At 48.3% G+C, this 11,100-nt stretch overlaps 1 protein-coding gene across 1 annotated transcript in view; it reads left to right on the top strand.

Annotated features, from left to right (window-relative positions):
• The first annotated feature begins 312 nt into the window (after nucleotides 1–312).
• Nucleotides 313–11,100, top strand: part of LOC138493080 (uncharacterized) — a 40,313-nt gene continuing 29,525 nt past the window's right edge. The window contains exon 1 of the mRNA XM_069620299.1: nucleotides 313–789. Within this exon, the coding sequence (XP_069476400.1) occupies nucleotides 313–789 (477 nt within the window). The remainder of the gene's footprint in view (nucleotides 790–11,100) is intronic.

Below are 11,100 nucleotides of genomic sequence, written 5' to 3'. Positions count from 1 at the left end.
CCGTTCTATCTGTTTTGGGCCGCGCATCCACGCCCCACTAGGATGTAGCGGTATGCCCTGCCCCCGCGGGTCAAGTAGTGGGAGCACCTTGTGTAGTCTATTTGGTTTAGGCTGTGCTGTTGCAGTTTTTCTCCTGGTGTCGGGAAAAGCGCTGTTCCGCCCGTGTGCTATGTGTGGATTGAAGGGGTTCGAGGGGGACGGACATATGGACTGCATATACTGTCTACACCCTCATCATTCGGCAGACAAGTGCGACATATGTAAGGGCTTCTCCCAGAAGACTCTTAAAGATCGGAGTTGAAGACTTGTGGCATGGTTGAACGACAGAGCGGGGGCATACCCGCCTTCGGAGGTGGGCTCCACGCGCAGCGCGGCCTCAGTGTCAAAATCTTCAGGGGCCCTGCTCTGCTCAACGTTGTCGGAACCCCCGGTGAAGAAATCGCGACCGGCGGAGAGAGAGAATCATCGGAAGGCCATTCCAAGGACTCTTCTTTTAAGAAGGCATCTTCAGCCTCACCTTCAGCGAGGAAAGACAAAAAATCTAAATCCTCGGGCGATCATGGATCGGCCTCGAGTCGAGATGCAGAGAAACGCAGGTCGAGTTCGGAAAAGGCGGGAACGCTGCATAAGCCTGCACGACCACCACCGTTGTCGACAGTAGGGCAGTCGTCGGCTACTTCTCTGCCGCTGACGAAGTTGGCCTCAACCGTTCCTGGACCGCAGACGTCGATGACGGAGCCGACTATCGCTTTATCGATAAAGATCACGCTAGAGGCCTGGCGTCCAGAGGTATAAGACCCAATTTTGCCAGGGACACTTCTGCAGCAAGAGGCCTTGTCGGTGTCCTCGGGAGACGAGGATGTGGGAATAGCTGGCCCTGCAGACCTGGGGTTACAAGTTACCAGGCCCCTCTGCAGGAGCATTCTGTGTTCTACCTCTGCTCAATAGACAGTCACTTTTGTTATTGGAAGTCTTATCCACCTTGCAAACGTTGCTGAAGACACTGGATGACAGACTACCTCTAACAACTCGGCCAGGTCAGTCATCGACGACCCGGGCCCGTCTCGTTGACCACCTTCAACCCCTGCGGCAGTGCCGCCGGATACAAACCTCTCGGCCCCGCGCCGTGAGGAAGGGGAACTGATGGACTCGGACAGCAGAGCCTCGTCAGTTGTCTCCTTTTCCCCCTTCAGGGATCCAACCTGGGAGTCCGAAGCAGAAACGGAAACCCAGAGGAGCCCGCTCAGCCGTCTTCCCCCAGATGATATTGGGTCATTTCACACCATGATGGCCAGGGCTTGTACAGAATTTCGGGCTGGCCCAGGAAGAAGAGAAAAAGGACTTTTCTTTTCGACCACATGGGGTGGGGGTGAGGAGAAGGTCAGTGTTTTCAGTACCCATCCTGGATCATGTGTGGAAGGAAGGACTGGACTGCAGACCATGCGCCACCCTTCCTCGGAACCAGCGATAAAGCGTAGTCTAGAGAAAAAAATGTAAGGCCCCGGACTCTACTCCCAAGTGCCTTTCCTCCCAACCAACTCCTGACTCAGTGGTATTGAGGGTGAGGGCCCAGCACAAGTGCACGACCCCCCAGAAAGTGATGCCAGACAGGATGCTTTCGTCAAAGTGCTGTCGGTAGGTGCTACCACAGTGAAAGCGGCCAATTCTCTAGCCATAGTTGCTAGATACGACAGGGAGATGTGGCACCGGCTGGCTCCTATATTGGAACACCTTCTGGATGAACATTGCAAAGTGGCTATGTTGCTGGTCTGGGAAAGTGAAGAGGCTTCCAATCATGCCTTAAACATCGCAGTGGACCTTGCGGAGTTGGGGTTTAAGCAGGGGTCAATGGTGTTTATTCCCGATACTTTGTGTTGAAAAAGCCAAACGGAAGAGGTGTCCCATCCTAGACCTGCGCGAGCTAAACAAATCGTTGAAAAGCATAAAGTTCAAGATGCTCACGCTCCAAGAAGTGATCCAGTAAATTCAAGATGATTTTCTGGCGTCTCTGGACCTGCAGGACGCATACTTCCACATACCGATGTGTTGGCGACACAAGAAGTTCCTAAGGTTTGTGGTAGGGCAGACTCCCTACCAGTTCACAGTACTTCCCTTTGGACTGAAATCTTCTCCCAGAATGTTCACGAAATGTTTGGCCCCGGTGGCAGCCTGGCTGAGAAGGCAAGGTCATCATGTATACCCGTGTCTCGACGACTGGTTGGTGAGGGGGTCCTCCCCTATGTTGACCTCCATGAGCCTCTTACAACGGCTGGGGTTTGCAATGAACTTCGATAAATCCTCGTTAACACCGTCAAGAAGCTTGGTGTTCTGGGCGCACAGTTCGCGACCCAGTCAGGGTTAGTGAGACCATCCCTCGACAGGATCACCAAACTCAGTCGATTGGCAGGTCAGTTGAAAATCAATACCAGACTGTCGGTGAGAAAATGTACATCGATCCTGGGCGCTATGGCGTCCTGCATTCCTCTTGAGGGCAACTGCTGCCTGTTCATGAGGCCAGTGCAACAGTTTCTGGTGGACCGATGGACGCAGACTCAAGGCCTCTGGTCAGACAAGCTGACTGTCGACGAGCTCCTGTTGGCTCTTCAGTGGTGGAAAAGCGTCCAGAATCTATCCAAAGGAGTACCCCTACAGGAGCCGGGGTTTCGGTTAACCGTAGTGACGGACGCATCCTTAACTGGCTGGGGGGCACACATGGGCACTCTGCAAACACAAGGCCGTTGGTCTTGGAGGGGAATCTCTCCTGCACATCAAAGTTCTGGAACTGAGAGCAGTGCGCTGGGCCCTGGGGCCGTTCCTGCCTCACATCAGAGGGTCCACAGTGAGAGTTTTGACTGACAACACCACGGCGATGTTTTATTTGAGGAAGCAAGGCGGCACACGATCCAGAACCCTTTCCATCGAGGCTCAGAAGGTGTGGCACTGGGCTCAAACACGATATATCCATCGTAGCTCATCACCTTTCAGGAGTAAGGAACAAACGGGCAGACTCGCTCAGCAGAAATATGCACCAGATTCTTGAGTGGGAAATAGACACCGGTCAATTGTCGAAGGTCTTCGAGAAATGGGGGTGGCCTCCGGTGGATCTCTTCGCCACGCAGAGGGACAAGAAGTGAGATGTATGCCAGCAGGTGGCCACAGGAAGGTTCGCTGGGAGAAGCATTCTCCTTCCCGTGGATGGACAAGTTCCTCTAAGCCATCCCTCTGTCTCCTCTGATATGGAGAACTCTGCAGTGGATACGCAGGTACAGGTGCTGAGTCATCCTGGTGGCACCGTGTTGGCTGAGGCATCCATGGTTTTCCGACCTGCTTCGCCTGTCAGATCATCCAATAGCGTTCCCAACCTCCTGTCCCGGGACGAGGGAACAGTGTGGCATCACAATCCAGGCAGTCTCAATCTCACAGCTTGGCTCCTGACTTTTCAGAATTTGGTGCCTTGAACATTCCCTCGGACTGTCGGAAGATCTTGCAAGCTGCGCGGGCCCCTTCCACCAACAAGTCCTACAGGTGTAAGTGGAGAAGATTCTGTGCGTGGTGTCGAGGACAGACGGGAGTGCAACCTCTGAGGGTTACTCCGGAATAGCTTCTTCCGTATCTACCAAACATAGCAAAAAGCGGATTGTCTTTTTCATCACTAAAGGTTCACCTGGTGGCCATTTCTAGGTTCACAAGAAGGAAGTAATCTCCCTTGTTTAGCGGCAGGTTAGTGAAACACTTAATGAGAGGTTTGTTCTGGACATTCCCTCCTGTTAGTGCGTGGTACCAATGTCCTTTAACATTATCACCACCGTTGTGGTCCCTTGGCGCTCTAGCAGCTCTGAAAGAGGAGGGGAGGTTGAGTTAGTGGGAGGAAGCAGGAAAAGTGCAAGAGAGCAGTGATGTGCTGTTAGCGGCCTCAGCCTGGTGGGTCTGTTGGCTGGGCCTGGGGTGTTTGCGGCCGGTAGTCGTCGTGTACTGTTGTGCAGGGCTAGGTGTGTTTTTGTTTTGTTGATGCAATGTAGTGAAATTTGTGCGGTTTGTTGTGCTGTAGGTTTTGGTTGTGTTTGGAGTTTGAGAGGTGTATGCAGAAAGGGAAATTGTTAGTAGGGTTGGTTAGTTTGCGTCTCTATCCTGCATTGAAGCGTAGACTCCCTGTTGCGGCTCTGTCCTGATCTTGGTCTGACTGGCATACGGGTTCCATACTCCTCGTCCCCACCTCTAAAATGCTCTCTGATAGCTCCCCTAATCCTCCATTTAGGCTCTAGTGGCCAGTGCATCTGCCAATGACATGCTAACTTAACAAATCTATCCAGACGCGACATAGTTAGAACTGCGAACATTAGCCTAAGTGTGGACATGCTAACATTCACAATTTCATCTAGACGCAACGCAGGCTTATGTTCACAATTCTATCTAGGTGTGGACATGCTAGTATTCACAATTCTCTCTAGGTGTGGACATGCTAACATTCACAATTCCATCTAGATGCGACGCAGGCTAGTATTCACAATTCTATCCAAGTGCAGACATGCCAGTATTCACAATTCTATCTAGGTGTGGACATGTACCATTCACAATTCCATCCAGATGCGATGCAGGCTAGTATTCACAATTCTATCCAAGTGCAGACATGCCAGTATTCACAATTCTATCTAGGTGTGGACATGCTACCATTCACAATGCCATCCAGATGCGATGCAGGCTAATGTTCACAGTTCTATCTAGGTGTGGACATGCTAATAAGGGAGGTAAGATAGTGATGGGTTTTCTGGAGTAGAGTGATTGCTCTACTCCCCACCCATGTCACACTCAGTTTTTGTTGGTGTCTGTTAGCTGCTGGCTTCTTTGGCGTCCCCTGCGGACACCTGCAGACACATCCTGGGGCTGTCCTTTGCCTTGGGGTCCTTCGTGCAGGGCTGCCGGGCAGAGGGCTGCCCTTGGATGCCCTTGAAGTGGGGTATGGGGACCAATCTGGTGTAACGCTCACCTGATTCCCGCAGAGGCGCCGGTCTTGACTGGGTGAATGCCGTATCATCAAAGGTGATGTGTAACACACGGTTGGCTCTTTGGGCTGGACCTCTGTGCACTGTATGTCTGACTCGAAGAGTAAGATGTCTGCAGATAGAAAATATGGGATTAATGAACTGGGGTTATTGGGTGCCTCTCTCCTCTTCCCTTTCTCTTCTCCTGTAGAACCCCAAAGGTTAACGCCCTCACCTTAGGTAAGTGAACGCTGAGCTCTCCATCTGCCTCGGGGCAGGGTGCCGTAACCAGTTCCTTCACTGGATAAGGGTGCAGGCCTCTTGACCTCAGAGGACTGCTGTCCGTCGTTAACTGCACGAACGGTAAGTTCTGGGCGCTTCAAATGTCTTAAAAGTCTTTTGTAATGATATCTCTTGTTTTGCAGAGTTCCGGCGATGGCGGGCTGATGAGAGTTGAGGATCGAACCCGCGTGAGGAATAGAAGCGCCTGGAAGCACGTAGGTAAGCGCTTGTAGCCTGCTTCACGATGCGCACCAACTGTCCCTTTTATCTTGCAGGTACAAGTTCAGAGCTTTAGAGAAGCTGAAGGGTGCTGGTATACCCACTGGATTCGGCGTGGGAAGGAGTAATGGCACGTGAGTAATAAAGTTGCCCAATGTCTTTAAACGCACCTTCTTTTGTCTTTCAGATGCGGGATGCAGCGCCGAAGGCCTCCGGAGCGTGCGAAGAGCTGGTAAGCTTTTGTCTTTCAGATGCCGGAATGCAGCGCGAGGCGTTGGTGACAGCCGATGGACCAGGTAAGAGATGCGCTGCCACTGAAGACCGTAGTGCTAACCTGTTCTTTCTTTGTCTTTACAGGTGCTGCTGAAGACTGGATGCCAGGATGGTAAGCCTTTGTTTCCTTAGGCCCAGGATCAGAAGCAGAAGACACGATGAGCGTTCTGCTGCAGAGAATGCAGAATAACACGAAGCAAGTTTCATCCATCGGGTGTGGTTTAAATAGCCTCCTGTAGTGCTTAGGTGTCTCCTTCCACAGCCACACCTAGGTAAGAAAAGAGTTCCTGCTTTCCAGAAGAGTTCCAGTGTTCTGAACCTAGGCAGTGGCTCCTGCCCCACCCAACAGGAAAAGTAGTCCCAAACAGAAGAGGATCCGGGGTTCAACTGGCAGGTAAGTAAGCAGCATGGTCTGCTGCAGGTAAGTCCACCCAAGCATTATGAGCCCGGCGCTTCCAGCGCTGGGACTGGGCATCTTTATGAGCCTGGTGCCACTGGCGCCAGGACAGGGTCCAAAAGGTCCCAATTGGGACTGGCTGGCACTCGGAACCGGGGTTATGGGTCTGCTTCCAAGGGAGTTGGGCAAGTCCTGATCTTTTGGAAGCAGAGATCATGACATCTGGATGGAGTGGGTGTGTTGGGAGGCGGGCACCAGGAAGTGGGTGGGCTGGGGAGAGGGACCACGCGCCGAGTGCGCTAGGGTGCTTTTAAGCACCTATGCAATATTGCATTGCAGGGTTTGGGGAGGAGGGGGGTCGGGAGACTCCTTAACTTGGCCTGGGTCACTGCAAAACATGTTAATGTTAAAGACCACAAACGTACATTGTACTCGGGGGAGGCCGGCGGGCGCTGGAGAAGGGAATAGTTTCTTACCTGTAACTCCATTTCTCCAGCATTGGTATCTTTCATGGATTCACATGCGGCCCCCGGCCTCCCCTGAGTACAATGTACAGGTTTGTATTCGCTCCACCTTCCCCCCCATGCTACTTTGGAGGGGTTAAAATCTGAAGGGAGCCGCAGCATTTATACCGCTACGTCCTATTGGGGCATGCGTAAGCAGCCCAAAACGACGTGGATAGGACACAAGTGTCAAAGTTTTTTCCTATGGAAAACTGCTTTATAAGTGTACCGAGGGTTTCCACTCTGACAACTGAATATTCTAAGCATGTGAATCCATGAAAGATGCCAATGCTGGAGAAATGGAGTTACAGGTAAGAAAATATTACCTTCCCCCGGTTTCAGGTCTTGTCCTGTGGGTCCAAGTGCAGTTTTCTCTGAATGGTGTTGCTTCCCAGGAACCTTTGGGTGCATTTTGGTTGTTGGAGTCTTGAGCACCTGGAAGAGATCTGACCAGGAGAGACTGATCGACATTGGATTAGAGAGAGGGTCACAATGTTCATTCACAGTGCCAGAATGCCCAAGGGGTTGGTGGTGGAGAATTTTCCCACCCTTGACTGGGTCATACCCACAGTACTGTCAAGATCCAGTAGCAGGGTTGTGAATTTTTAGAGCAGAGTTGAGTTACTGGATCTTTATTTGATTGGGGTGGGGAGGGCATTTCAGTGTGAAGATCCAGTGCAAAGTGATCGTCATTTTAGTAGGGACTTGTGGCTGGTGGTGCTGAAGGGAGTGGGGGTGTCTAGCATTAGTTGGTGCAGGTTGTGTTTCACATTGAGCATAGTGGATTTTGCGCCCTGTGTTGTCCTGAAACATGGAGATGGTTTTTGTTTTTTTCCAGATCTGTTGGGAAGTACTTGTTTGGTTGCTAGGTTGGCTTTGTTTATTTTGTTTGAGGGATTGGACTATGGCTGTTGTCAAGGGCAGAGTACTGATCCCTTGCACAATGAAGGTATCTAGGGCTAGGAATGGAAGAGGCTAGTGTAGATTTGTGACCTTGAGTTAGTGGGAGGCAGCATAGGTCTTGGATTACTAGCCCTGCATGGAGAAGCAATGAAAGTGGTTTGTGTTTTAGGTAGGTGGTTCTTCGTGCAATTAGGTATGGTGACGTTTTATCCTTTACTATGCAGGTGGTCTTGTGAGTTCTTGAGATGGTTGTGTAGGCTTTTTGGGCTTGTAGATTTGCTTGCATATGCACCACGTTTCTCTGGCCATAGTACTGGTTAGTTTGTTAAATGTTTATCAGGAGATGTGATTTTTGCACTGTAGTTGATAGTTTTACATGTCAAAGGATTTTCGGTTATACAGAGGTTAAAACCCTAATACAATTAAACAGATTTTGAGCATTTCTTTCTGACCATGTGCATATCTGGAGCCTTTAATTTTCTGTTATGTATGACTTATTTCTTATTGTTACATTGTCAATTTTCAATTGTGGATGTTTTGGTGGTCTTGTTTTCCAATTTGTACTGTTAGGAATTGTCATGTTTTTGCTTTGGCTCATTTTTGCTGCCGTTGGTGCTCCTGGGTGAATAGGATTTGAGTTTCGTAAAGCATGCACATGTCTACAATAGCACAACTCAAATTGGGGTCCAGAGATTGGATAAATATGGTCTCTTGTCAGTTTTTGATGCTTTTGGAAACGCAGATTTTATTGGTATAGAATTCCAAAGGCTGGGAGTTTCTAAGGAGAATGCAACCTGCTTGTTTTTGCCCTTTGTGCAAAACAAACTTAACACTCTTTCCGAATCACACTTCTCATTCAACTACATCTTTTGTTGCGAATCGGTTTTCAAACGCACTGTCCATGAAAGGGTTTAGGAGTACCGTTGAAAACCATAGCCGGTTTCTGTACTGGAAGTTGGTGCAATTGCCTGAATCATGGGGAATGTGATCTGGAGCTGCAGATGGGAGATGACCAGGCAGTCCCAGAAAAGGAATTGCTATGATAGTCTATAATAGACTACAGCCACCTGATTGGCCTCAAGAAGAAAAGCTATAACCTTTCGAAGGATCCTATGTTACAAGAAACGGCCACTTACTCCCACATTCACCTGTTGAGCGATGGCCTGCCCCATAACTGTACATATCACCTGATGTTAACTGGGTATAATATTCCTGGCTTATTGTTGAACAATTGGCACAAATCGGATCACAATTTGATCTCTCCTAACAATTCCCCCACCACTTTGATATACTCAGCAGCATCTATATACATCGTGGGTACTTGCTCACTGAATGTTAGTAGCAGCTTAACCCACACACGGCAGGTACATACAATGCCCATCAGTTTGATACTCAATACTAATAGATATAGATCGCAAATGGCATTGTGATGCCTCCCATCTGCACTTCAAGTGTCTGTCCCCATCTCAGAACCCATCATCTTCTCAATGATTCAATTGGTTTTGCGTCAGCCATATCAAAGCCTTAGCTTGGAAAACCTTATTGCACCAATCGGAGGTCTTATTCGTCTGCGCTCCTGTTTTCCAAATGCATGAATCGCAAAAACACTCAACACTAGGTGCCAACTTCTCATTTGGCTGGCTCTGCAAGAACCAGTGGTTTCTGGGGAAATGTGGCTTGCTTGCAAAGGTCATTACTACCCTAGTCAATACACACATCGGTCTCATCTGACTTCAGCTTTATGAAGTGGCTAGTCATTGTTCAACTGCTGTAATGTGTTTTTGAAGCCAGAAAGCTGTGTATTGTGTATCCCTCCAGCTGTACCAGGATCTATCAGCGTAAAAGTAACAACCAAGTTATAGGCTCTAGTTTTATCTGAGGACAGTTGACCTTCCCCCATGGTAAGTGCACTGAGGATGGTAGTTTGGAAGATGCCATCCAGGGTGTATAAAGATTCGTGTGGGTGCCCCTTTAACTAGTTGTTTGAGGTTTGCCATGATTTTGAGGATGGGTTCCTTCTCTAGCTACATGGTGGCCTATTGAAAGATTAACGGCTAGTTGTGAAGACTTTCACGGTCGTCTGTTTCACTGCTGGCATTGTGCTCTGAGGAATGGATGAGAAGTTTGATTTTCGTGGGACTACACCAGGTTTGACAAGCTTGAAGAAATGTGATGAGGGCCAGATCTGTGCCCTGTGTGAAGGCGTATTATCCAAATAACTCAATAGTTGATTCTCAAATGTTAAATCCTTTCACTTTTTAAGACTTGTTTCATGTATGTATCAAGTCTTGTGAGGTGTTTTGGTGTTAAACTATCTTCAGGAGGAATTTATTTCTAAAATATGCCAACAATCGATTTGAAGGAAAATCGGAAAAGGAACTAATTGTATAGGTGAAAAGTACCTTCCAGGTTTGAGCCAAGCAGTTTAGGCACTAATCTCTGAAGTAGTGTATCATTTTTCAACATTGTAGCTATATTTATTCTTGTACATTTTATCGGAATGTGTGTTCCTTACTGTGTACCCTATGCCTAAAATATGTATTACTGCTTGGACATTTCTAATGGGGCACCCATTGAGCTGGTTTATTGTGCTTCAAATGAGGCTCCATTGTTCACCTTAAATGCCTGACCATATCTTTTCAGCCATTTAAAGCAATTGAAAAACAAATGGATTCCTTGGTTTGTTTGCACCGCAGACACGATTGACTGCTTCAAGAGCTAGTCAAGAGACTTGTTTTTAATTTTATGGTATACATACTGACTGCGGACAGTTTTGTTGGTGTACAAACCAGAAAACACAACCCAGAGCCTTAATTCCAATAGTCTGCACGAGCAACAGAAAAAATGCTTAAGGCAGTTTGTATCAAGGATGACTGCTAATTTATATGGCCAACCTTTTAGTAACAAGTGGTAGATTAAAACCTGTCAGTAATTTTGTACCGGCTGAAAGCGCTCAAAGCTTCCCTTGTCATCAACCTATGGCCAACAGCAGCTTGTTTCTGGTTTGTATGCTGTTCATGTAATTTGAAATGTTTAGTTGTTACCAATGTCTTTTTTGTTTTCTTCAAGGGGTCAAACAAATGTAAATGTAGCAACTGCAGACTGCTTTGTCTTGCAAGACCGTCAATGGAGTGCATGTTAACTGGAATAATCTGCAAATAACTTCCACTCCCTAATGATCACCTTTATCAGTAATGAGAAATTGAAAGTAGGGGTTGTGCATGGGAAAACAACCAGCATAGTCTTGGTAGGTAGGAGGAGGAGGATCTGGGTTGGTTGAGTGTGGTTAGACAACTTATAATTGTTCTTTTATAATATGTTTAATAGCAGAGATTGGTTTCTAAGCACAGAATCGGGATTCAAACCTATTTTCTTGCCTCCAAGACTAGCGCGTTGCCCCTGAGCTATCCTCCTCAAAATTGAGGCCTTAGCCTAAAACGAGAGCCAGGGGAGAGGGTAGAGAGGAAGGCCAGAGTAGGCTCAAGTAGTTTGAGCATGACAAGACTGGAGTAAGCAATGGAGGAATGTTTCAAATGTTGGCAAG

Source organism: Ambystoma mexicanum, chromosome 10 (assembly GCF_040938575.1).
Source record: "Ambystoma mexicanum isolate Mex_15411 chromosome 10, UKY_AmexF1_1, whole genome shotgun sequence".
Classification (NCBI taxonomy): Eukaryota; Metazoa; Chordata; class Amphibia; order Caudata; family Ambystomatidae; genus Ambystoma; species Ambystoma mexicanum.
This window is presented reverse-complemented; position numbering and strand designations above follow the sequence as displayed.